The sequence below is a fragment of the Aotus nancymaae genome, unplaced genomic scaffold, assembly GCF_030222135.1.
Source record: "Aotus nancymaae isolate 86718 unplaced genomic scaffold, 86718_ANA_hifiasm-v0.15.2.pri h1tg000016l, whole genome shotgun sequence".
NCBI lineage: Eukaryota > Metazoa > Chordata > Mammalia > Primates > Aotidae > Aotus > Aotus nancymaae.
The window spans coordinates 34,587,721-34,615,474 of record NW_026988428.1 but is presented as its reverse complement, the minus strand read 5'-3'; the positions used below and the strand labels follow the sequence as shown (position 1 = coordinate 34,615,474).

At 44.4% G+C, this 27,754-nt stretch overlaps 2 protein-coding genes and 1 pseudogene across 8 annotated transcripts in view; 1 reads left to right on the top strand and 2 right to left on the bottom strand.

Annotated features, from left to right (window-relative positions):
- Positions 1–27,754, top strand: part of SLC11A2 (solute carrier family 11 member 2) — a 207,973-nt gene that overhangs the window by 177,416 nt on the left and 2,803 nt on the right. For both annotated transcript variants that reach the window (XM_064377079.1, XM_064377078.1), the window contains one exon: positions 17,374–17,526. The gene's annotated coding sequence lies outside the window, so the exon portion shown is untranslated. The remainder of the gene's footprint in view (positions 1–17,373; positions 17,527–27,754) is intronic.
- The window catches only part of ATF1 (activating transcription factor 1), a 70,553-nt gene that overhangs the window by 40,857 nt on the left and 1,942 nt on the right, over positions 1–27,754 (bottom strand). The window contains exons 1-3 of one of the 6 annotated variants that reach the window (XM_012441283.3): positions 7,750–8,322; positions 5,079–5,205; positions 917–1,015 (exon numbers count right to left, since the gene is read on the bottom strand). In XM_012441283.3, the coding sequence (XP_012296706.1) occupies positions 917–1,009 (93 nt within the window). In that variant the 5' untranslated portion in view covers positions 1,010–1,015; positions 5,079–5,205; positions 7,750–8,322. Of the gene's footprint in view, positions 1–916; positions 1,016–5,078; positions 5,608–7,749; positions 8,323–8,669; positions 8,888–27,754 lie in introns of those variants that run through there. The other 5 variants (XM_012441282.3, XM_012441281.3, XM_012441284.3 and 2 more) reach the window with 5 other exon arrangements.
- LOC105709424 (MICOS complex subunit MIC10-like) lies at positions 17,263–26,861 on the bottom strand (annotated as a pseudogene).

Genomic DNA, 27,754 nt, shown 5'->3' with positions numbered 1-27,754 from the left:
TATTCTGTTAACATTAAAATTCATTAATTTAATCCTGCACTTTAAATGGCTCTTACACCCATGCATGATTTTTTTTTTTTGAGACAGGGTCTTACTCTGTCACCCAGGCTGGAGTGTAGTGGCATGACAATAGCTTACTGCTGCCTTGAACCCCTGGGCTCACAATCCCCCTGCTTCAGCCAAGTAGCTGTTACTACAGGTGTGTGCCACCATACCCAGCTAATTTTTAAAACTTTTTAAGAGACAGGGTCTCCCTATGTTGCTCAGGCGGGTCTCAAACTTCCAGCTTTGAGCAATCCACCCACCTTGGCTTCCCAAAGTGGTAGGATTACAGGCTTGAGCCACCATGCCCAGCCTCCATGCATGATTTTGTAAGACAATTTTGTAACCAAAATGTCTGCAAATATTGAGAAACTGTCAGGTTCATCATGGTGAACATAAGTTTTCCAAAATTCTAATTTTTTTTTGAAACAGAGTCACTCTGTTGTCCAGGCTGGAGTGCCATGGCGAAATCTCGGCTCACTGCAACCTCTGCCTCCCACGTTCAAGCAATTCTCCTGTCTCAGCTTCCCAAGTAGCTAGAACTATAGACACACGGCGCCACGCCTGGCTAATTTTTTGTATTTTTACTAGAGACGGGGTTTCACCGTACTGTCCAGGCTGGTGTCGAACTCCTGGGCTCAGGTGATCCGTCCACCTTGGCCTCCCAAAATGCTGGGAGAATCGCTTGAACCCAGGAGGCGGAGGTTGCAGTGAGCCAACATCGCACCACTGCACTCCAGCCTAGGCAACTAGAGCAAAACTCAGTCTCAAAAAAAAAACAAAACAACAAAGCATTAAAAATAGATCTGAAACAAGAGATTAATCTGCATATAAAACATTCCTAACTAGCTCAGTATTTTTGTCCCTCCCTTACCTGTTGAACAATATGAGAAATGTGAGCTCCCTGAACTGCTGAACCAGGTTGAGGCGCTGTCTCTGACGTGGTACTCTTGTGGGAATCTTCCATAATCAACTATAAGGGGAAAAAAGTCAGTTAAAATTAAATATGATACAGAATATTTAAAGTATACTATACAGTCATATAAAAATTGATCATTTGCCTCAATGGAAAAGAACTGGTAGCAATGGCATAGAGAGAGAAAGGGGACTTTTCATATTCTTTAAATTTTTTGAATTTTGGCCCACAAAAACATAAACTTAATAAAAGGCAAATATGAACATAAAATATTATGACTAAATTTTCAAATGTTATCTCATTGAAGAATGATGACAGTCTTCCTGTTTATGGACACAAACATATCTGTCTCCAGTTTAGAGAAGTTTCAAAGTACATATATAGTTTTATATACAGAATTTATTGAATAAAAGCTGAACAAATAAAACTATACCTAAGGAAGTTCTAAAGATCTAGGAAACTTAGATAATCAACTTCAGGATATGTAGGCTGGGTAAGAATGAGAATAAATGAGCTATAAGAGATCAAATACGGCAAAGAGGGAGAGAATCACTAACAAAGAGGCTGGTAAAAGATTTGGACAGAGTTTAATGTTTTTAAAGATTACCTGGAAAGACAAAAAAAGAAGGCTAGTCAGCAAGCATATGAAAAGATGCTCAGTATCACTAACTACTAAGGAAATATACTGAAAAGTACAATGAAATATCACCTCATATCCATTAGTATGGGTAGTATCAAGATACAGAAAATAGCAAGTGTTGGCAAGGATGTGGAGAAATTGGAACCCTTGTATAGTACTGTGCTACTGGAATGCAAATGATGCAGCTATTATGGAAAATGCTATGGCAGTTCCTCAAACAATCAAAAACAGAGCAATTTCACTTGTTGGTATATATATCCAAAAAATTGAAAGCAGGGTCTCAAAGAGAAGAATATTTGTACGCCCATATTCATGAGCAGCATTATTATTCACAATAGCCAAAAGGTGGAAGCAATCCAAATATTTATCAGTGGATGAATGGATAAATAAAATAGTGACTGTACATACAACGGAATATTGTTCAGTCTTAGGAAGAAACTCCTGTCACGTGCTACAACATGGATGAACCTTGAACATGCTGTGCTAAGTGAAATAACCCCATCACAAAAATGAAAAGCTTTATGATTCCACTAATTTGATGTATCTAGAGAAGCAAAATTCCATAGAAACAGGAAGTTGAATGGTAGCTGTCAGGAACTAGGGGAAGGAGGAAATGGAGAGTTGCTGTTTGATGGGCATAAAAAAGTTCTGGGCCAGGGCTGGTGGCTCACAGCTGTAATCCTAGCACTTTGGGAGGTCAAGACAGGTGGACTGCCTGAGCTGAGGAGTTTGAGACCAGCCTGGGCAATATGATGAAGCCCCATTTCTACTAAAATACAAAAACAATTAGCCGGGGTCGGGGGGGCTGTGGGGAGGGAGGGTGAATGCCTATAATACCAGCTACTTGGGAGGTTGAGGCACAAGAATTGCATGAACCCAGGAGGCAGAGGTTGCAGTGAGTGGGACTGCGCCATTGCACTCCAGCCTGAGTAACAGAGACTCTGTCTCAAAAAAAAAAAGTTCTGGACATTGGTTGTACACAGTGTGAATGTACTTAACACTATAGAACTGTTTCAAAATGGTTAATATGACCAAGTGTGATGGCTTACACCTGTAATTCCAGCACATTGGGAGGCTGAGGCACAACAATCACGTGAACCCAGGAATTTGACACCAGACCTGGCAACACAGTGAGACCCCATCTCTACAAAAAATAAAAAATTAGCTGGGTGCAGTAGTATGCTCCTGTAGTCTCAACTACTCAGGAGGCTGAGGCAAGAGGATTGCTTCAGCCCAGGAGTCAACTAGTTTCCAAATTCTAGAGAAATCAGAGAAACAAGTATGTTCCAAATTTCATTCACAGCAGTATACTTTATTCAATTGCAACCAGCTGTAAATAGTTCACATGAAAATTTTCCTTGACTCTGAAAAAAACAAAGAAATCAGCAGCATTTTAATCAAAGTTAAAAAGATTACTTCAGTTTTCTATTGGTTCAGTTAATTCAAGTAACTCATTTTATTGGATATTCATGAACATTCTAGCTCTTCATGAGTTTTGAAAGTTGTTTCCTCTATTCTTACAATTACCAAAGTTATTAGAAACATGCATTTAAGAAAACCTGCTAGAGTTCTATAGCTAATTATAAACTATCTTCTAAAGAGGATTAAAACAAGAACAATTGTCTGTGGATAAAAAGTTTTAGGAGAGTCACTATTAAAGCCACAAATAAGGAAATTTGGTTACTTCTGTGGCACATAATATTTTGCATGACAATTATAATTATTATTAACATACACTAAGTCATATTAGAATTACAGGAATTTCCCAGTAACTTTGGAACATATAGTCCAAAGAAAACAAAATACCGTTTCACATTTGATAAGGCTTCCTGTATGTTTTTTTTTTTTTTGAGATGGAGTCTCGTTCTGCCACTCAGGCTGGAGAGCAGTGGCGCCCTTGGCTTACTGCAACCTCTGCTTCCCAGGTTCAAGTGCTTCTCCTGCCTCAGCCTCCCGAATAGCTGGCACTACAGGTGTGCACCACCATGCCTGACTAACTTTTGTTTTTGGAAGAGATGGGGTTTCAGAATGTTGGCCAGGCTGGTCTCAAACTCCTGACCTCAGGTGATCTGCCCACCTCAGCCTCCCAAAGTGCTGGGATTACAGGTGTGAGCTGCTGCGCCAGGCCAACTTAAAACAATTATTTACCCTTTAGGCAAAAACAAACAAACAAACAAAAAAACACATTCCCACGCCTTCTTATAATCTTTTACCAAAAGTACATTCTACTTTCCTTACATACCTTACAGGTAAAAGTGTTTCTTCAATAGTCTCAATTACATGTTACAATGTTAACTTTTAGCAACTTTTATTTTTGGTGAAAATCCTGGTTAGTAAGCAATTTTAATTATGTACTAAATGTGGCGACTAGCCTAGGACACACCAGGCAGAAGCGCAGATAAGAGCTGACTCTCCAGCACAGCTAGTGGCGTGGCTAACTCCACAGGTCCCCAGGCCTTATCTAGAATCTAATGGCTTTAAGGTAGGGTAAACTGAACGATTTTTAAAAGTCAAAGAAACAGTTTATGACCTTAAATCATTTAACAAAATATCTCACCTGCATAATTTAGACTGTTTTTATCAATTTGAAAGCTGTTTTTATTTCCCAAAGATTACTAAAGTTACATGAACTAAAAGGCATTAGTCTTTATTTTGCTTTCAAAATATTTGATTTAAATGCTTATTTTTAAACAAAAAAAGAATAAATAAATGCTTATTTTTGTTTAGGCCAATTAATTAGAGCTCTTTTATATAAACATTACACACAACACCTACATAGCTACACAGAAAGAAAATGAATACAGGGGTTGCAAGATTTTTCATTTGCCAGTTCTTAAGTTTCTTAATTGGATTACTGCCTTTGGGATGGACCCCTTGGAAGAACAGGGCCAGGTAAGGGGTCTCTGGTGCCTCCTGTTTTTCCCAAGTAGTCCAGGCTTTTAGAGCCTGAGTATCCACTTTTAATTAAACTGATTTTAACCAGAGCACTCTTTAATAAAATCCTTTTAGAATTTTTTATGCCGAGGCCGGGCGCGGTGGCTCACTCCTGTAATCCTAGCACTTTGGAAGGCTGAGGTGGGTGGATCACCTGAGGTCAGGAGTTCAAGACCAGCCTGGCCATCATGGTGAAACCCTATCTTTAAAAAAAAAAGGAAAGAAAGAAAGAATTTTTTATGCCAAATGGCTGATATTTCTGGCTTTTGAACTTTACCAAAGGTAACCCCCCCCCGCTTAGAGGAAGGAAAATTTAAGACAGTCCTGCGGAAAAGAGAATAGGCAAGGTCATGAAGATATTAAACCAGAAACGACTTACTTCCTAGGTGGGGAATCAAACCTGGACTGATGCTGTGAAAGTGCAAAAGCTGGCCAGGCAAGGTGTCTCATGCCTGGCCATTTTTTTTTTTTTTTTAAATTACCATTCACTTAACCATTTGTACAGTGAGAGAGAAGCCAGAAATCTGACTGGTAAGAAATTCTTACCCTTTTGCAGGCATGCCAGGCTTCTGGGTTCCCTTTCCCTTAGAGGTCCTAGTATTTCGGCTTGTGGCATCATCGCCCTGGGGGCCAAGCCGTATCATAAAGGAAAAGTATCTTTTCTTCGTTCTGGCTGGAGCAACATTCGTGTGATTAAACAAAGACATTAGCCACTCCACTTAGCACCCAATAACCAACTGGCAAGGCTTAAATTTGACCCAATGGGCCTGTCATCTTTAATCCAACCTCGGACTTGAGTTTCGACACATGGTCTGTTGGCAATATGGTTGCCCTTAGTAAAAGAAAAGCAGGGCTGGGCGCGGTGGCTCAAGCCTGTAATCCCAGCACTTTGGGAGGCCGAGGCGGGTGGATCACAAGGTCAAGAGATCGAGACCATCCTGGTCAACATGGTGAAACCCCGTCTACTGAAAATACAAAAAATTAGCTGGGCATGGTGGCGCGTGCCTGTAATCCCAGCTACTCAGGAGGCTGAGGCAGGAAAATTGCCTGAACCCAGGAGGCGGAAGTTGCAGTGAGCCGAGATCGCGCCATTGCACTCCAGCCTGGGTAACAAGAGCGAAACTCCGTCTCAAAAAAAAAAAAAAAAAAAGATAAGAAAAGCAAAGTCAAGGAGGAAAGTATTGCCTGTGGCAGGGTGGGGAAGGTAGGGAAGTCAGAGAAAACACCCACTAATTGCAGCAGACAATGAAAAGTTCAGGTGGCTGCTTGTTGGCAGCAAAGGGATCTATCTTTTCCAGCAGTCCCATCAGCTCTCAAGTTTCCCCTTTTAGGGAGGAAAAAGCTCCCCATGTCCCACAATCCTGTACATGCCTAACCCTGTCATCCACAGCCATCAGCAAAGAGTGTAAGGCCAATTAATCCAAAGAGAACAGCAGCTAACATCCATCCTATAATACTGAACCTGTTCTTAGCTGAGCTGAGACAGACTACTGAGAGGGGACTCTAATCCCCTAAATCTGAGAAGGGCCTCTAACCCAAGTTCAGTCAAGTGTCCTTGCCTTTTATTTAGAGGGACCTCTAACCCACTCTGTCTTAGAAGAGACTCCCAGACATATATACTGGAGTTTCCGCTTCTGTGGCCACCAGAAATGTTACAGGACCCCAACACTTACCCAAAGGTAGCCGTTGGGTCAGGGTTTCTGCACTATAGTCCCCCTTCATGGTCACCAGAAATATGTTACAGGACAGACATCCCGATCCAGACCCCCAACTGAGGGTTCTTGGATCTCGCACAAGAAAGAATTCAGGGCGAGCCCGCCATGGGATGTAAAAGCAAGTTTATGAAGAAAGTAAAGGAATAAGGCCGGGCGCGGTGGCTCAAGCCTGTAATCCCAGCACTTTGGGAGGCCGAGGCGGGTGGATCACGAGGTCGAGAGATCGAGACCATCCTGGTCAACATTGTGAAACCCCGTCTCTATTAATACAAAAAAAAATTAGCTGGGCACGGTGGCGCGTGCCTGTAATCCCAGCTACTCAGGAGGCTGAGGCAGGAGAATTGCCTGAACCCAGGAGGCGGAGGTTGCGGTGAGCCGAGATCGCGCCATTGCACTCCAGCCTGGGTAACAAGAGCGAGACTCCGTCTCAAAAAAAAAAAAAAAAAAAAAAAAAAAAAGAAAGTAAAGGAATAAAAGAATGGCTACTCCATAGACTGACCAGCCCCTAGAGCTGCTGGTTACCCATTTTTATGGTTATTTCTTGATGATATGCTAAATGAGGGGTAGATTATTCACACCTCCCCTCTTCAGACCATATAGGATAACTTCCTGATATTGCCATGGCATTTGTAAATGGCGCTGATGGGAGTGTAGCAGTGAGGATGACCAGAGGTCACCCTTGTGACAACCATTTTGGTTTGTCGGGCTTCTTTACTGCAACCTGTTTTATCAGCAAGGTCTTTATGACCTGTACTTTGTGCTGACCTATCTCATCCTGTGACTTAGAATGTCTTAACTGTCTGGGAATGCAGCCTACTAGGTTTTAGCCTCATTTTACCCAGCTCCTGTTTACGATGAAGTTGCTCTGGTTCACACGCCTCTGACACCATCTCTATTATTATTAACAACAAAAAAAAAGGCCAGGTGCGGTGGCTCATGCCTGTAATCCCAGCACTTTGGGAGGCCGAGGCAGGCGGATCACAAGGTCAGGCGTTCGAGATCAGCCTGGCCAACATGGTGAGATCCTGTCTCTACTAAAAATACAAAAATTAGCCGGGCGTGGTGGTGCGCACCTGTAATCCCAGCTACTCAGGAGGCTGAAGCAGGAGAATCGATTGAACAGGGAGGCGGAGGTTGCAGTGAGCCGAGATCGCTCCACTGTACTCCAGCCTGGGCGATGGAGAGCGACACTCCGTCTCAAAAACAAACAAACAAAAAAACTGGCAAAGATAGTACAGTCTATATTAGAATCAGAAGGGACTGCCACCTGTTGGTGATCCGGTAGAAATGGACATATCTCACAGACCAAACCTAACCCTAAAAGATAACGGCAAGTATTAAAGAGCAAACACATTCGACTTTACGACAACAATACTGACTCTAAGAAAGACACGGAGGTAACTACACATTATAAACTCCAAAGAAAAAAGAGCACTTTAGAAGAACGCATTTCTTCTGTTAACAAAAACCTCAGATTAAAATACATTTTCCGACATAAATACCAACAAACTCATCACAGGTGAGGTCAGTTTGACAAAGATGCCCGCCAGGTCCACGCCGAGCTTCTGAAGCGTAAAGGTTCTCAAAGACTACCACCAGCCCAATAAATGCTCTTCAAAACGCTAACGCCACCAGAGATTATTTCACATAAAAATCATTTTAAAGCGATTCAGCCGCCCGCTGCACGGAGTCGACGAAAGTGAGAAATACCGAGCTTCGTTTTATGACACACAAGATCAAAGAGAAAGTCTCCTCGGCTGGATTGCCCATCCAGAGGGGAACAGACGCCCCTGTGTCTTTCCTAGCAGCGGAGAAAGCCGCCTGCCGTTCGCACTCTGTCCCCGCTGCCAGGCGCATCTCTCCAGGACTGTCTGGGGCGTGCGCGAAGCCCGTGAGTCTGCTTGCCCGCTAGACTGCAAGCTCCAGGAGGGTAAGGGCCTCCTCTACCCCAGGGTCGCCGAGGCCGTGGCGACCAGCGCGATCCGAAGACCCAGTCGCAGAGTTAATCGGACCCGGGCTCTGCTCAGCGGACACCACGCCGAGGCCATAGCTGCACCGCCCTTCGACCGGCTCCGGGCCCAACCCCGAAACCTCCCACCGAGAGCTCGTGCCTGCGACCACGAAGGGCGGCTTCTGAGGGCAAAAGCCACCCCGCGGCGGCAGGTTTCGGGCTTTATTTTTATTTGGGGGCAAGGGGAAGGAGAAGACGCACGACTGGAAATGCGCCCCGCAGCACCTAGACGCGGGGACCGGAAGCGCGGGCGGCCCCTCCCCCTTCCGCTGCACCCCCTCCCCCACCGGCGCCAACCGCGCGCGACCCCCACCCGGCGCGCGACCCGCTCTGCGTCCCCGCCGGCGCCACGTTCCCGCGCCCTTCTCCGCCCGGGCCACGGGTCACGTCCCTCCCCCGCCCCCGACTTACCTGTGGCTGCCGCCTCGCCGCTCTCCGGGGCGGGAATTTCCACTCCCCCCTCCCAGGTAGATCCGAATTCACTACCCACTTCCCCACCCCCTCACGCAGCGGGGGACGAGCCTCCTTCTCGGGAGTCAGGCGGGGCGGGGAGAATCAGTGTCACTTAACAGCCAACTGCCCTAAGCTACCGTTTCCTCGGCAGTCAGGGCCGCCACTGGCGGCATGATCTACACTAGACAGGGGGCGGGGGCGGGGGCGGGGAGGGGGGCAAAACTGAGTGCAAGTGTGCGTTGCGGGGAGCTACGGCGCTGCCTCCGCGCGGGCCGCCGTCGTGCGTCACCGCGCTGCCCACGTGATGCGCCGCCATCTTGTACGCGTTCCTGACTTGCGGTTAGGGGTACCCCGGAACGCGTTCCTCAGGCTGCAGTGGGAGAGGAATTCTGCCCAAGGTTGAGTTTCTCCTCTGGAACTCTACCCCGTCCTGCCTCACGTCTGCTTCCGGAGGTCAGCCGGGAGCCCGTTTTCATCGATGAGTGGCGGTGTTGTCAACTCACCTTCTGCCCCTTGACCTTGACCGACTCCGGCCCTGTCCTCTTCTTGGAAAGAGAAATGACTTGAAGCTTGAAGGCTTTGCCTTTTATATTTTCCGAGATTGAGACGAGGTCTCGCTCTGTGGCCCAGGCTGGAGTGCTGTGGCTCGGTCTCGACTCACTGCAGCCTCCAATCCCTGGGTTCAAGCTATTCTCCACCCTTAGCCTCCGGGGCAGCTACGACCACAGGCGCGCACCACCATGCCTTGCTTGTAGAGATGAGGACTCACTATGTTGCCCAGGCTGGTCTTGATCTCCTGGGCTCAAGTACATGCGCCTGGGCCTCCCAAAGTCCTGGGATTATGGGCGTGCACCACCGCGCCCGGCCTTACCCAGATTTTTCTTAATCCCCTAAAGTAGCATTGAGTTGTGTTCTTTAACACGTGGAAGGATTTTTACAGAAATGGATTTACAATGAAATGTAACAAGGTGTTAATAAAATGTTATGCCATCTTTTTAATGCATTAGAAAAACTTTCCAGAATATTCTTTGTGTCTACCTCTCTGGAAAATGAGTTATGCTTTATTCTATTTCTAAAAATTTCCAGGCCGGGCGCGGTGGCTCAAGCCTGTAATCCCAGCACTTTGGGAGGCCGAGGCGGGTGGATCACGAGTTCAAGAGATCGAGACCATCCTGATCAACATGGTGAAACCCCGTCTCTACTAATAAAAAAAATTAGCTGGGCATGGTGGCGCGTGCCTGTAATCCCAGCTACTCAGGAGGCTGAGGCAGGAGAATTGCCTGAACCCAGGAGGCGGAGGTTGCGGTGAGCCGAGATCGCGCCATTGCACTCCAGCCTGGGTAACAAGAGCGAAACTCCGTCTCAAAAAAAAAAAAAAAAAAAATTTCCTTGCAAAATGTTATATGGCTTTAATGATAGTAAACGACAAAAGATAAACTTTGTTAGTATGCTCTTGACAAAAAGTTCTCAAAGTTTTCTGAAATTTTACTAGGTTGAGATCCTCAATTTAGGAAACTTGCTATTTTTGGCCTTTGGATCGGAAAATGTGGTTTAAAGCCGAAGATTTACTCTGCCAAAGTAAGTCATTTTAAATCAGTCTGTGATTTAAAGCCGAAGATTTACCCTTAAGACGTCGCAAACGTCTAGCTGCTGACTTTCAGTAAACATTGATTACCTATTAAATGCTAGTACAGGGGACAGCTGTTATTACTAAGTCAGTGTTTCAGCATTACTGAAAGAAAAGTGGCCTATTTTCTCAGATGTTCTCAGACATCAAGTCTTCCATGGTTAACAAAGTCCAGCCTCAGCCATTCTGGAATCCAGAATATTGATGGCTGGAAGTCTGGTTGTATGAGTTTCTTGTTCTTTGATGTTTGCTTTTTTTCTTCCGTGGACCACAGAATGCTTAACAAAAGTTGATCAGTAAAAAGCAGGGGAGGAGGGACGCCGAGGCTGAGGCGGGCAGATCACCTGAGGTCGGGAGTTCGAGACCAGCCTGACTAACATGGAGAAACCCTGTCTCGACTACTAAAAATACAAAATTAGCCGGGTGTGGTGGTGCATGCCTGCAGTCCCAGCTACTCAGGAGGCTGAAGCAGGAGAATCGCTTGAACCCGGGAGGCGGAGGTTGCAGTGAGCCAAGATCGCACCATTGTACTCCAGCCTGGGCAACAAGAGCAACACTCCGTCTCAAAAATAAAAGGGCTGGGGAGGGGGCAGGGCGCGGTGGCTCACGCCTGTAATCCCAGCACTTGGGGAGGCGAGGTGGATGGATCACCTGAGGTCAGGAATTCGAGACCAACCTAACATGGCGAAATCCCGTCTCTACTAAAAATAGAAAAATTAGCCGGACGTGGTGGCCTGAGCCTATAGTCCCAGCTACTCGTGAGGCTGAGGCAGGAGAATTGCTTGAACCCAGGAGGCGGAGAGTGCAGTGAGCCGAGATCGCGCCACTGCACTATACAGCCTGGGCGACAGTGCGAGACTCCGTCTCAAAAAGAAAAAAAAAAAAAGAAAGAAATGGATTTAATAACTCTGCCTATCACATAGGGTTTTGTAGACTGAATTCCTTTGATACATGTAAAGTTAGAGCTGTGCCTAATACATACTAAGCACTAAATAAATGTTGGATTTTTTTTTTTTTTTTTTGAGACAGAGTCTCACTTTGTCACCAGGCGCCAGGCTGGAGTGCAGTGGCACAACCTCGGCTCACTGCAACCTCCGCTCCTGGGTTCAAGCAATTCTTCTGGCTCAGCCTCCTGAGTAGCTGGGATTACAGGCACTCGCCACCATGCCCAGCTAATTTTTTTGTATTTTTAGTAGAGACGGGGTTTCACCATGTTGGCCAGGCTGGTCTCGATCTCTTGACCTCGTGATCCGCCCGCCTCAGCCTCCCAAAGTGCTGGGATTACAGGCGTGAGCCACCGCGCCCGGCGGATTTTTTTTTTTTTTAAGACAGTCTCGCTGTGTTGCCCAGGCTGGAGTGCGGTGGCCACAATCTCAGCTTACTGCAACCTTGACCTCCCAGGCTCAAGCCATCCTCCCACCTTATCCTCCCAAGTAGCTGGGTCTATAGATGCGCACCACCATACCCAGCTATGTTTTAAAGTTTTCTGTAGAGATGGGATCCCTCTGTGCTGCCCAGGCTGGTCTCGAGGTCCTGGGCTCGAGTTACCCACCTTAGCCTCCTAAAGTGCTGAGATTGCATGTGTGAGCCACAGAGCCTGGCCGAAATCTTGATGTTGGTCAGAGCAGCCTGCAGGTTTCACGCACCTTTGTAAGCTCCTAGGTAGTGATGGTGACTGAAGCTATGAGGGCGGAGGAGTCAAACTCTCACCCAGAAAAAGTAAATCTGTTCACCTGAGAACAAATCACTGGCCCTTCTGTGATGAAAGAAGCTCGATGTTGTCAACTTGCTATGAAGTGACCTAGTAGTCTTCTGGAGAAACAGTGCAACATTGGGAGCTCACTGTTGGCCTCTGTCAGTGTTTAGCTGAAGTTTCAGAGATAGCAGTTGTTAAATCAGTTTTATTAAGTAGGAGTCCATATATGCTCATTGTGCCAGTTCCAAGAAGTCAATAGATGGCTGACATCAACCAGCCAAGTCATTTTGTCTACTTGCATATTCAGTGTCTCATCCATGGCAGATACTATTTAGTTGGCATTGACGTGAGGAAAACATCTTCACGCCTTGTGCTTTAGCCCCATATAACTCTACTTCAGACCTTGTTGTATCCAATCTTCGAGTCTTCTTCCAAGACACTGACCAGCTGGCCATTTGCCTCTGCCCATGAGTTCATATGGACTCTCACTTTGAGCCACTTCTTCCACACAAAATTGGTGATCACTTTAGTAGCTGCTCATTGGGAAGATCTCCCTTGCCACTGACTCTCAAGTTCACCCCTGCGAATAACTACAATTCAGTTCCCATCCATTTTTGGCTTGATCTCACATACTGAGGCAACAAAGCTATAAACTAAACTTGGGTTTTTTTCTGCCTACTTTAGCTGGACCTACCCTCGTGCACCAGCATGGCCATAGGTATGAGCTGAGTGAACGACACTGTTGGTATTGGGTGGGTAGCACAGGGTTTGAGGTTGCCTGCTCAGGCCGCTTACTTGCATCCTCGGATCCTGCTTGGGCTTGATCCCAGGTGAAACATTTCCATGTTACCACGAATTGGTACCGGCCCATCTCACTTTATGATGTGGTGCGTCTGACAGAATCCAGCTAATGACAGAAAACTCTAGACATATAGTCATTTGATGTCCCTAGTTAAGTTTCCCATTGCTTCCATGGCCCAGTGGCACACCAGAGCTGTCTTTCAGAAGGGACATAATTCTCTGCTACAGACAGCATGTTCTTCCTGTAGACTCCCAATAGCCTACAGTGATTGTCCTGTTAGGTTTTGCCATAAACTTCAGTTTCTTCTTTCCACCACCATGGACTCTACCAGATCATAAGACTTCAAACCTTATTTAAAGCTGACTCTGGCCGGGCACGGTGGCTCACGCCTGTAATCCAAGCACTTTGGAGGCCAAGGCGGGTGGATCACCTGAGGTCGGGAGTTCAAGACCAGCCTGACCAACATGGTGAAACCCCGTCTTTAAAAAAAAAAAAATTTAAAAAAAAAAGAAAGAAAAAAGAAAGAAAGCTGACCCTATGCCAGCAAACCACCCAGAGTGAGGAGGGAATAGCAATAGATTCTCCCTCAGAGTTTTCAGAAGAAACCAATTGCATTGGACCATGATTTCAAAATTCTAGTCTCCAAAACTGTGAGACAATAAAGTTCTATTATTAAAAAGCAAGGCCAAGCGTGGTGGCTCACGCCTGTAGTCCCAGCACTTTGGGAGGCCAAGGCAGGTGGATCACTTGAGGTCAGGAGTTCAAGACCAACCTGGCCAACATGGTGAAACTGTGTCTCTACTAAAAATACAAACATTAGCCAGGCGTGGTGCTGCGTGCCTATAATCCTAGCTACTTGGGAGGCTGAGGCGGGAGAATCACTTGAACCTGGTACGTGGAGGTTGCATTGAGGTGAGATTGCGCCACTGCACTCCAGCCTGGGCAACAAGTGAGACTCCATCTCAAAAACGAAAACAAAAACAAAAAGCTGTCCCTAGAATATTGGTTAGAGCAGTATTACTAGGCATGGGATGTGTTATCTCCAGAGCCTGAAGAGGTTTACCAGGGACTATGCTTCCTTCTTTGAGGAAGGGGATGCAAGATGCAGTAATTGGTTTTGATGTTGTAGGGGATATGCCAGCATGCCCCGATCACTGGACCTCTGAATCTTCTTAGAGTTTATTTTCCACCTGCCAGATCTGCATGTGACTTATCAAGGCCTTCAGTGTGTTAACTATGTCCTGTGCATTCTGCCTGATCAGATCAATCTCATGTAACATAACTCTGGGGCAAAACTGTAAATGTATATTCTTGTCTCTTCTACGTTCATGTGAAATATTTCTGACAGGAGAGCCATGAGGACACTTAAGGTCTCTGGGATGTCAACCGGACCTGTGTCCAGTGGTCCTTGAATTGTCCGGGCATTCTCTTTCCTCCAGTATATAGTCTTCACTTTAGGAAAGGACTGGGGAAATCATTATGGTATATAATTGATGTGTTTCTCTGGGGTTCTTCAGCCTGAAGAAATGGCCTCTTCAGTCAGCTGGCTCCAAGTCTGAAAACTTGCTCCGGTTCAGGACCTGGGCAAGAAACATGATATTTTGGGGGGACAACTGCCCTCAACCTCCTGGTTATCAATTCTTGCTGTCTGGCCGGGCACAGTGGCTCACGCCTTTAATTCTGACACGTTGGGAAGCTGAGGTAGGCGGTTCATTTGAGGTCAGGAGTTCAAGACGAGCCTGGCCAACATGACAAAACCCAACTCTACTAAAAATACAAAAATTAGCCAGGCATGGTGGTGTGTGCCTGTAATTCCAGCTACTCAGGAGGCTGAAGCAGGAGAATTGCTTGAACCCGGGAGGCAGAGGTTGCAGTGAGCTGAGATCGCACCACTGCACTTCAGCCTGAGCAACAGAATGAGACTCCATCTCAAAAAAGAAAATTCTTGCCTTCTTTTATTATTAGCAATTTTATTGTAAAGAAATTATTAAGGTATTATTACTGATTAGGCATTATCTTTATTGGCTGCCTGTTTTGCTCTTAGGAATGCTGTGCTCTAATAACCACCTTCACTACTCTGGATGTCAAGTTCCTTTGGCTGCCACTCCAATCTTGTCAAAAATTACCGTAATTCTGACCCTTCCTTCTCCCTCCAGGCATCTAGTAGTTAAGAACTGCCACCTGACCTCTATTATTTTAGGGGCTCATCGTCTAAATTTTTTTTTTTTTTGAGATGGAGTCTTGCTCTGATGCTCAGGCTGGAGTGCAGTGACGCGATCTCGGCTTACTGCAACCTCTGCCTCCCAGGTTCCAGTGATTCTCCTGCCTCAGTCTCCTGAGTAGCTGGGATTACAGGCACATGCCACCAAGCCTGGCTAATTTTTGTATTTTTGGTAGAGACTGGGATTCACCACCTTGGCCAGGCTAGTCTCGAACTCCTGACCTCAGGTGATCTGCCTGCCTTGGCCTCCCAAAGTGCTGGGATTACAGGCATGAGCCACTGCACCTGACCAGCTCATCGTCTAAATCACTGCCAAGGACAAAAAGGAGAGCTAACATAGTGTTAACTTTCCTGATGCATCATTTGATGCACAAAACCTAATTTTTTTTTTTTTTTTTTGAGATAAGAGTCTCACTCTGTCACCGAGACTGGAGTGCAGTCGTGTGATCTCAGCTGACTGCAACCTCCGCCTCCCAGGTTCAAGGGATTCTCCTGATTCAGCCTCCCGAGTAGCTGGGATTGCAGGTGCACACCACCACGCCCAGCTAGTTTTTTCGTATTTTAGTAGAAACAGAATTTCCCCGTGTTGCCAGGCTGGTCTTGAATACCTGAGCTCAGGCAATCCACCTGCCTCGGCCTCCCAAATTGCTGGGATTACAGGCATGAGTCACTGTGCCCAGCCAAAATTTCTAATTTTGATGAAGTCTAGTTTATGTATTTTTTTCTTTGTATGCTTGTGTTTAGGTGTTAAGAAACTGTTGCCTAATCCAAGGTCACCAAGATTTCCTCCTTTTTTTTCTTCTAAGAGTTTTATAGTTTTTGCTCTTACATTTAGGTATGTGATCCATTTTGAATTAATTTTGTATATAGTATGAGGCTGGGGTCCAAACTAATTATTTTGCTTTAGAATTTCCTGTTCCAGCACAAATTGTTGGAAATATTCTTATCCCTTTGAATGATCTTGGCACTCTTGTTAAGAGTCAATTAACCATAGATGTATAGGTTTATTTGTGAACTCTCAATTCTGTTCCACTGATTGATAGGTCTATCTCTATGCCAATACCACACTGTCTTGCTTGTTATAGCTTTGTAGTAGGTTTTGAAATATGGGAGTGTGAGTACTAGACTTTATTCTTCAAGGTAGTTTTGACTATTCTGAGTCTCCTGTATTTCCATATGAATTTTGGGATCACCCTATCCATTTCTGCAGAATAGGCAACTGGAATTTTGTGTTTTTTGTGTTTTCTATTACATGACTAGTCAGCAACAACTGGAATTTTGATAGGGACTGCATTGAATCTGTGGATCAATTTGAAGAGTACTGCTGTCTTAACAATGTTAAAGCTTCCAATCCATGAACATGAGATGACTTTCCTTTGATTTGGATCTCATTTATTTTCGCAGCATTTTGTAGTTTTCAGTGTACAAATTTGCACTTTGATTATTTATTTATTTATTTATTTTGAGGCAGGGTCTTAGTCTGACACCCAGTCTGGAGTGCAGTGGCGACATCTTGGCTCACTGCAACCTCCACCTCTGAGGTTGAAGCAATTCTCATGCCTCAGCCTCCTGAGTAGCAGCTGATATGTATATATAAATATATATACACATATATAAAATATATATTTTTGAGACACAGTCTCACTCTATATACATTATCTATCCATATATATTATATATATGTATATAAAAGCTGAGATTACAGGTATGAGCCACTACACCTAGCCTATTTTTACTATATATAATATAGATAATATATAATATATATTTACACACACACATTTTTGAGATGCAGTCTCACTCTGTTGCCCAAGCTGAAGTGCAGTGTTGCAATCTCAGCTTACTGCAACCTCCACCTCCTGGGTTCAAGTGATTCTCCTGCCTCAGCCTCCTGAGTAGCTGGGATTACAGGTGCGTGCCACCACGCCCAACTAATTTTTGTATTTTTAGTAGAGATGGGGTTTCACCATGTTGACCAGGCTAGTCTCAAACTCCTGACCGCAGATGACCCACCCACCACAGCCTCCAAAAGTGTTGGGATTACAGGCGGGAGCCATCATGCCTGGCCCTGATTTTTATATTTTTAGTAGAGATGGGGTTTCACCATGTTGGCCAGGCTGATCTTGAACTCCTGGCCTCAACCGATCCGCCCATCTCAGCCTCCCAAAGTGCTGAGATTACAGTTATGAGCCACTGCACCTGGCCTATTTTTTAAATTTTTATTTTGAATAACACTGTTACAGAAGAGTGTCAGCTTACTCCAGGGCACTTCAGTATTCCTGAGAAATAAACACAATTTCTCTTTTCCTTCCATAGGGATGTCCTCAGGTGAAGTCACTGTTCCTGCTCTTTGACATATTTTCCATGTAGAAGATATGAACCTGGAAATCATGCTGACAGTTGGAGTAAGCCATTCCTAACCCCATGCCAGAACCCCATGCTAATGGCCACACTCTTCTTTTAAAGGAGGTAAGAAAACAATTCCTAATTCAAAACCAGTACTTATGATCACAGCCACATGTGCCAGGCACCGATCCCACTTCCTGCCAAGCTCCGACTCCAACATCTTCCCCACAGATGGCTCCCTGTCTCATTTATTGAATACTGTAATGAAAGTGAAAAACAGAATGGTTGTATGAGTACTCAAAGTATGGTTTCTACTGACAGCATCACTTTTGCACCATTGTAAAGTTGAAAAATTGTAAGTTGAACCATCATAAGTCAAGGACTATATTTATTCCTTTTGATGCTATTTTAAATGGACTTGTTTTGTGGATTTTATTTTTGGAAAGTTCATTGCTAGTGATTAGAAATAAAATTGATTTATGTTGTTCTTACATTCTTCAACCTTGCAAAAGTCAGTTATTATTTTTTTTAGTTCAAAACATTTTTTAAAAATTATTGTAGGCACACAGTAGGGTACTTGAGATGTTTTGATACAGGCATGCAATATGAAGTAAGCACATCATGGAGAATCGGGTATCCATCCCTCAAACATTTATCTTTTAAGCTACAAATAATCCAATTACATTATTTTAAAACATACAATTTATTATTGACTGTAGTCACCCTATTCATTTATTCTAATTGTGTATTCTTTAGGATTTTTTTTTTTTTTTTTTAAACGGAGTCTGGCACTGTCGCCTGGCTAGAGTGCAGGGGCGCAATCTTGGCTCACTGCAACCTCTGCCTCCCGGGTTCAAGCGATTCTCCCGTCTCAGCCTCCCGAGTAGCCCGCCACTGCACCTGGCTAATTTTTTTTGTATTTTTAGTAGAGATGGGGTTTCACCATGTTAGGCAGGCTGATCTCAAACTCCTGACCTAAGGTCACCCACCTGCCTGGGCCTCCCTAAGTCCTGAGATTACAGGCGTGAGCCACTGCACCCGGCCTCTTTAGGATTTTCTATGTACAAGTCATTTTATCTAGGAATAGAGATAGCTTTAATCCCTCCTTTCCTGTGGATGCCTTTTATTTCTTTTTCTTGCCTAATTGCTCTGGATAGATCTTTAGTACAACAGTTTTTAGAAGAGGTGAGAATAGACTGTTTCTTCCCTTGTTTCCAGTGTTAGGGAGAAAGAGCATTCAGTTTTCCACTATTAAGTGGGGTGTTAGTGAGTTTTCCGTACATGGTCTTTATTAGATTTAGAATACACTTTCATCTTTTTTTTTTTTTTTTTTTTTTTTAAGAGTTGTGGTCTCACTATGTTGCCCAGGCTGGTCTCAAACTTCTGGGCTCAAGCAGTCCTCCTGCTTTGGCCTCCCAAAGTGCTGGGATTACAGGTGTGAGCCACTGTGCCAGGCCCGCCTTCATTTTTGAAGACTAGTTTGACTGGCTATAGAATTCTGAATTTATAGTTTTAAACTCCTAGCACCTTAAACATAACCTATGTTCTTCTAGCTTCCATAGTGTTTAATGAGAAGTTGGCTATCATTTGTATCATTGTTATCTGGTATGTAATATGTCATTTTCCCCGGCTTCTTTGAAGAATTTTGCTTTATTGAAGTTTAGCAGTTTGCCCATGACTCTGCCTAAGTGGTTTTCTTCATATTTATACTGCTTGCTGTTTCTTGAGCTTCTTCAGTCACTAAATTTTTGTTTTGCCATTATTTCTTCACTTTTTTTTTTAACTTTTTTTTATTAAAGTAATTAATTCAATATATATATATATATTTTTTGAGATGGAGTTTCGCTCTTGTTGCCCAGGCTGGAGTGCAATGGCACGATCTTGGCTCATCGCAACCTCTGCCTCCAGGATTCAAGTGATTATCCTGTCTCAGCCTCCTGAGAAGCTGGGATTACAGGCATGCACCACCATGCCCAGTTACTTTTGTATTTTTAGTAGACACGGGGTTTCTCCAGTTAGTCAGGCTGGTCTTGAACTCCTGAACTCAGGTGATCCACCTGTCTCGGCTTCCCAAAGTGTTGGGATTACAGGCGTGAGCCATCAACTGCACCCGGCCTCTTCACATATTTTTATGTCCCATTCTCTCTCTCCTCCGTCTGGAACTCTAATTACAATATTTTAGACCACTTAATATTTTCCCACAGATCTCTGAGGCACTATTTTTTTTTTCTCAAATCCCTTTGTTCTTCAGATTAGATAATCTATTGATCTATCTTAAAGCTCTCTCTTTTTTTTTTAACCTTTAACTCCTGAGAATATACCAAGTAAAGTTCACTTATTCTTTTTCACCTGAGGTCAGGAGTTTGAGACCATTCTGGTCAACAAAACCCATCTCTACTAAAAATATAAAAACTAGCTGGGTGTGGTGGCGGGCACCTGGAATCTCAGGTACTCAGGAGGCTGAGTCAGGAAGAATTCCTTGAACCCAGGAGGCAGAGGTTGCAGTGAGCTGAAATCACACCACTGCACTCCAGTCTGTGCAACAGAGTGAGACTCCATTTCAAAAAAATAATAAATAAAGAAGGCTGGCACAGTGGCTCACACCTGTAATCCCAGCACTTCGGGAGGCTGAGGGGGTGGATCTCGAGGTTAGGCGTTCGGACCAGCCTGGCCAACATGGTGAAACCCCGTCTCTACTAAAAATACAAAAAATTAGCCAGGCGTGGTGGCAGACTCCTGTAATCCCAGCTACTTGGGAGGCTGAGGCGGGAGAATCGCTTGAACCTGGGAGGTGGAAGTTGCAGTGAGCTGAGATTGTGCCACTGCACTATAGCCCAAACAACAGTGCGAGACTCCGTCTCAAATAAATAAATAAATAAATAAATAAATAAATAAATAAAATGAGTCTGTCCAAATTTTATAATTTATATCTCTAGGAGGGTTAATCTGACCAAATTACTTCATGATTATCGTAAGCCAGCGACTCCTGCTATTTTCTGTTTATCTTGTCTTCGATGATCTTGTCAAAATATGTCTGTAGATTATCCTGTATTTTCTCCATAGATTATCATATTGTCTCTAAATATTGTTTTTGTTCTTTTGTATCTAATTCATATAGCTCATTTATTTTCCCCAACTGTGCTGGCTATAACCTCGTCTGAGACCCAGACTAGGATAATTCAAAGACTAGGCTCAGCCGGGACTGTTGACCAAAGCACCTAAACATAGCTCCTCTTCAGAGCTTGGGCCTTTTACATCAGGACAGCTGGGTTCTAAAAGGGAGCATCAGGAAAGTCAGCATTTTAAGCTTCAAGCTGCTGCTCATTCAGGCCAAAAGTCATGCACATCACTTCTGCCACATTCTATTGATCAGACCATATTTGAGGGGAGAGGACTGTACCTCTTGATGTGGGAATGTCAGGGTAACACTGCAAAGAGCACATGGGATTTAAGATAATATGTGAAGATAGATTGGAAAATACAGTTTCCGCATTAGCAAAGCAAACCCAGTGGTGTATAAAAAATAATAGATGATGATCAAAATGGGTCAAATCAAGGATGGTTCAATATTAGAAAAATCTCTGGCTGTTACAGATGTGTAAAAAAATTAGTAAAATTTATTTATATAAAACATCTTAACAGCTTACAGGAAAAAAACTATGTGATCATCTCAGATCCTGGGGGGAGAGAAAAAGATAAACTTCAACACTGACTAATGAAAAAAATCCAGCAAGCATAGAATACACTTTTTTTTTTTTTTTTTTTTTTGAGACGGAGTCTCCCTTTTTCTCCCAGGCTGGAGTGCAGTGGTACAATCTCGGCTCACTGCAGGTTCAAGCAATTCTCCTGTCTCAGCCTCCTGAGTAGCTGGGATTACAGGCACCTGCCATCACACCTGGCTAATTTTTATAATTTTTAGTAGAGACGGGGTTTCACCACATTAGCAAAGCTGGTCTCAAACTCCTGGCCTCAAGTGATCCACCCACCTCAGCCTCCCAAAGTGTTGGGATTATAGGCATGAGCCACCATGCCTAGTCAGAATAGACTTTTTTTTTCTTTTTAAAGATGAGTCTTATTCTTGTCACCCAGGCTGGAATGCAGTGGCATGATCTTGGTTCACTGCAACTTCCACCTCCCCGGTTCAAGTGACTCTCCTGCCTTAGCCTCCCAAGTAGCTGGAATTACAGACACCCACCACCATGCCCAGCTAATTTTTTTTTTTTTTTTTTTGTATTTTTAGTAGAGATGGGAGTTTCACCACTATGTTGGCCAGGCTGGTCTCAAACTCCTGACCTCAGGTGATCTGCCCACCTTGGCCTCCCATAGTGCTGGGATTAAGGTGTGAGCCACTGCGCCCAGTCTAGACTTCTTTTTGTTGTTGTTTTTTATTTATTTTTTGTTTTTATTTTTTTTTTAGAGACGGGGTCTCGCTATGTTGCCCAGGCTGGAGTGCAGTGGTTATTCACAGGCGCGATCCCACTACTGATCAGCATGGGAGTTTTGACCTGCTCCGTTTCCAACCTGGGCCGGTTCACCCCTCCTTAGGCAACCTGGTGGTCCCCTGCTCTCAGGAGGTCACCATATTGATGCCGAACTTAGTGCGGACACCCGATCGATATAGCGCACTACAGCCCAGAACTCCTGGGCTCAAGTGATCCTCCCACCTCAGCCTCCTGAGTAGCTGGGACTGCAGGCACGTGCCACCGTGCCCAGCTAGACTTCCTTAACTGACAATGCACATCTATCAATGACATTCAGTAAAAAGGATACACAATGGTGATACTTCAGAAGCACTACTAGAAAAGTCAGGACTATGAGGAAGAGGCTCGCTTTCTTTCACTTTCTACTCAGCTGTGGTTTATGCCACCAAGTTGGGGTGGTTTGTTACACAGCAATAAATAACTGAAACACTGAGATTTTTATTTTTATGAGACAGGATCTCACTGTGCTGCCCAGGCTGGAGTACAGTTGCACAATCATGGCTCACTGCAGTCTCAAACTCCTGGGCTCAAGTGATCCTCTGCCTTAGTCTCCTGAGTTGCTGGGACCGCAGGCATGTGCTATCATGCCCAGTTTATAAATATATATATAAAGATGGAAGAAATAAATCTGTATCAGGAGAAAGAAAAAAAAGAAATATATATATTTTTTTCTTAAGAGATGGGGTCCTGTTGAGTTGCCCAGCCTTGTCTCCAACTCCTGGCATCAACGCATCCTCCTACCTTGGCCTCCTGAAGATTACAGGTGTGAGCCACCATGCCTGGCCTAGATTTTATCATTTTCTATCTTTTCTCAAGTGAGATTGATTTATAATGTTCAAAAACTGCCTTAGTCTGACTTTGGTATCTGACTTATACTAAGTTGGTAAGATTAGTTGGGTGGCTTTTTCTCTTATATATGAAAAGAGTATTATTTTTTGCTTTGTGAGTGTGGTAAAATTCAAATTTTCTATTTCTTGAGTGAATTTTCAAAGTTACATAAGTTTTAGAAAATTATCCATTTAAAACTGAAATTTACTGAAAAATTAAAATAATCCCTTGAAATAGAAGAACAACTGCTGTATTTGTAGTTGTGTTCCCTTTTGTGTTTCCTACTTTTTATGTCTGTGTGTGCATGCCTTTTGCTAAATGGGTTTTACTGTGATTAGAATATCTGTAAGATATCAGTTTCTTTTCAAGTCTGCGCTTTTTCTTAAAAAAAAAAAAAAAAGTTGTTTTTTTTTTAAACACTTTTCTGTTTTCTTATTTTTTATTAATGTCTGCTTTTGTTTTTATTTCCTTTTTTTTTTTTTGAGATGGGGTCTCACTCTGTTGCCCAGGCTAGAGTGCAGTGGCGTGATCTCGGCTCACTGCAACCTACTGGGTTCAAGTGATTCTCCTGCCCAAGCATCCCGAATAGCTGGGACTACAGGTGCGCGCCACCATGCCAGGCTAATGTTTTATTTTTAGTAGAGACAGGGTTTCACCATGTTGGCCAGGCTACTTCCCAACTCCTGACCTCGTGATCTACCCACCTTGGCCTCCCAAAGTGCTGCTATTACAGGCGTGAGCCACCATGCCTGGCCTCCTTTCTTTGGGGTTCTTTTTATTCTTCTCCTAGATTCTGAAAGTGAATACGACTAATTGATTTTCTGTTTGCTCTTTTTTTTTTTTTTTATGAGACGGAGTTTCACTCTTGTTACCCAGGCTGGAGTGCAATGGCGCGATCTCGGCTCACTGCAACCTCCGCCTCCTGGGTTCAGGCAATTCTCCTGCCTCAGCCTCCTGAGTAGCTGGGATTACAGGCACACGCCACCATGCCCAGCTAATTTTTTGTATTTTTAGTAGAGACGGGGTTTCACCATGTTGATCGGGATGGTCTCGATTTCTTGACCTCGTGATCCACCCGCCTCGGCCTCCCAAAGTGCTGGGATTACAGGCGTGAGCCACCGCGCCCGGCCCTCTGTTTGCTCTTTAATGCATGCACCGTGAACTCCCTCTTACCTGCTTCTTTTGGAACCCCCATAATTTCCAGAGTGTATGTCCTGCTTTGTCAGGTCTGTCTGATCATGGGAGTTATTTATAGAAATGATCTCAGAAATGAGTGTACATCTTTGGAGACTGAGAATGGAGATTCAGAGAAGTGAATGAGGTTATCAGGTAGACTTTTATTAATAGCAACTTATAACTATTAGGATCTTGCTTGTACTCAGTGTTATTTGAAAAAGTGTGCTTCATCCCTTGCTGCCAATCCTTCCACCTGTTCACTGGAGTCCATCTGCTCCAGCTTCCTCAGTGACGGTGACCTCACTTTGTCATTTGTCCCTTACTGCTATATTTAGGAACCTTCCCTCTATTCTGGCTCTCTCCTGACACAGGTTTATTTCTTCCATCTTTAAAACACCCCCACCTGATTTTACACCCCCATTCTAACTACAGTTCCCTCTTTCTCCTTCGTACTTGCAATTGCAGATGAAGCCTCCATTCAGTCTCACCTCCCAGCAATTCTCTCCTGAACCAGTTTTCAGGCTTCTGCCCACACACTTGCGCTCACACTCTCTCATCAAGGCCACCAGGGACTCCCTCATTGCCAAGTCCAGCAGATGCCATCCAATCCCTGTTCTACTCAGGTTTGTTGTGGCTTTGGTTTGTTGAGCACTCCATCCTCTTTGCTTTTGCTCTTGTTTTTGAGACACAGTCTCACTCTGTCGCCCAGGCTGGAGTGCAGTGGTACGATCTCAGCTCACTGCTACCTCTACCTCCCGTGTCCAAGCGATTCTCATGCCTTAGCCTCTCGAGTAGCTGGGAGTAGCACCCACCATGACTGGCTCATTTGTATTTTTGGTAGAGACGAGGTTTCACCATGTTAGCCAGGCTGGTCTTGAACTCCTGACCTCAGGCGATCTGCCTGCCTTAGCCTCCCAAAGTGCTGGAATTACAGGCATGAGCCACTGCACCCAGCCTTCAGCAACCTCTAAATGCTGTTGTTTGCCATGACTCTTATCCTTTTCTGACTCTACATGTTCTTCCGTGGCAATATCATCCACTTTGAAATGCTGTCTCCCAAATCTACAGTTCTAGGCCAGAGCTCTCCTGAGGCAAAGACCTCAGTATTTAGCTGTCTGTTGAACCTTTTCACCTGCATGTTCCACAGCACCTCGAAAGAACATGACCAATATGGAGCACAGTGTCTTTTTTTTTTTTTTGGGAGATAGAGTCTCACTCTGTCATCCAGGCTGGAATGCAGTGGCATGATCTTGGCTCACTGCAATCTTTGCTTCCTGGGTTCAAGCAATTCTCCTGCCTTAGCCTCTCGAGTGGCTGGGATTACAGGTGCCCACCAACATGCTCAGCTAATTTTTGTATTTTTAGTAGAGAGGGGGTTTCCCCATGTTAGCCAGACTGGTCTCCAACTCCTGACCTCATGATCTGCCTGCCTTGGCCTCTCAAAGTGCTGGGATTACAGGCGTGAGCCATCGCACCCGGCCCAAATCTATTCCTCCTGTTTTCTTCCCTGCCTTGGTAAATGGCTCCACATCCACCTAACCCCCAAGCCAGAAACCTAGGAGTTATTTTGGATTCCTTCTTCCCTTCCCTGAATATTCAGTGATTGGAGTACTAATGCCTCCGATGTTTTTATGCATGGCCTCTCTTCTCCATTCTTACTGCCTTGCTTGAAGTATCCTTGCTCTATGTCTTAGTCTGTTTTGTGCTGCTATAACAAGATACCTGAACTTGGGTAGTTTATAAAGAACAGAAATGTGTTTCTCACAGTTCTGGAGGCCGGGAACTTCAACATCAAGGCACTGACAGGTTGGCTTGTCTGGTTAAGGGCTGCTCTCTTTTCAAGACAGTGCTGTGTTGCTCTGTCCTCTAGAGGGGAAGAACACTGGTGAAGGGCAGAGGGCAAGAGAGCCACGTACTACTGAATGAAGCCTTTCATAAGAGCTCTAACTCCATTAGTGAGGGAGGAGCCATCATGACCTAATCACCTCTTAAAACCATCACATTGGCCATTAAGTTTCAACAGAAGACAGCCAGGCGAGGTGGCTCACGAGCAGGAGTTTGAGACCAGCCTGACCAACACGGTGAAACCCCATCTCTACTAAAACTACAAAAAAATTAGCCTGGCATGGTGGCACGTGCCTGTAATCCCAGCTACTCAAGAGGCTGAGGTAGGAGAATCGCTTCAACCTGGGAGGTGGAGGTAGCAGTGAGATGAGATTGCACCACTGCACGCCTGGGTGACAGAGCAAGACTCCGTCTTTAAAAAAAAAAGTTTCAACATTAAGAATCTGGAGGGAACACATTCAAATCATAGCACTCTATCACTGTGGTTACTGCAAAGGTCTCCCAACTGGTCTTTCCAGTTTTATCTCCTTTTCCCTATCCATTACAATCTCTGGTTTTATTTCCCTTTCCCTATCCATTCCTATTTTTTTTTCCTTTTTTCTTGAGAGACAGGGTCTTGCTGTTACCCAGGCTGGAATGCAGTGGCGCAATAATAACTCATTGCAGCCCTGATCTCCTGGGCTCAAGAGATCTTCTGCCTTGCCTTCCCAAAGCACTGGGATTACAGGCATAAGCCACCATGCTCAGCCCGAATCTATTTACTATATGACTGCCAGAATAATCTACCTTGCAAATCTGAGCATGTTATTCTCCTGCTTTAAATCCCTCCTTAACTCTCCTTTGCCCCTTTGATAAAAGTCAAAGAGTCTTAGCATGATATGATATAAGATCCTCAGTGATCTGTCTCTGTGTCAAGCCTCCATAATTATCATTTACTTTTCTCCCCTCAAACCTTCCATCCTTATCTTAGTCCTTTTGTGCTGCTATAACAAAATACCTGAGCCTGGATAATTATAAACAGCTTAAATTTACTACTCACGATTATGGAGGCTGGGAAGTCCAAGATCAAGGTGTCAACAGTTTCAGTGTCTGGTGAGGCCCTGGTCTCTGCTTCCAAGATGGTATCTTAAATGCTGCTGCTTCTAGAGGGGACGAACACCATGGCCTCACATGGTGGAGGGGCATAAAGGCAAAAGGGCCTAGCCAGTTCTCTCTGGTACTTTTATAAGGGCGGTAATCCATTCACCAGGGCACAACTCCTTTAACTTAATTCCCAAAAGGCCCCACCTTCTTAATGCTATCACACTAGGTCTTAAGATCCAACATATGAATTTTGGGTAGACACATAAATTCAAACCACAGCAATCTCAATAATGAATTCTAATTCCCAGAATATGCAACTCCCCTTCCTGCTCACTATCTTATCTGGCTATCTCATCCTCTGAAATCCAGGTCAGAGGTTCCCTTCTCATGCACAGTTACTCCTCACTATCCCTCACCATTGCCTAAATGCTCTTACAATCCATGTCTGCTCTTAACCCTTGTATTGTATTGTGATTGTTATCCTATATCTATCTCCTTGAGGGCAGTGACTTGGTATTTTTCTCTCTCTGGCTTCAATTCTTATCATAGTGCTTACTAGGTAGGCATAAATGTCTGTGACATGAAAAAATGTTCTCAGCTGCTAGAAAAGCCTGGAGCAGTTCAAGGACCAGTTTTAGTGTCTGAGAGCAGGCACAACTTGATGGGCTCCCACCAGGTTTCTTGAAACTAGGAATTGGAAGAGCAAATGAAGTATCATTTTAGGAAAAACTAAAATCCAGCCTAATTACAGATTAGAAAAAATTCAAGTTTAGGCCAGGTGTGGTGGCTCACGCCTGTAATCCCTGCACTTTGGTAGGCTGAGGCAGGCAGATCACTTGAGGTCATGAGTTCAAGACCAGCCTGGCCAACACGGTGAAACCCTGTCTTAACCAAAAATACAAAAATTAGCTGGACATGGTGGCACAAGCCTGTAATCT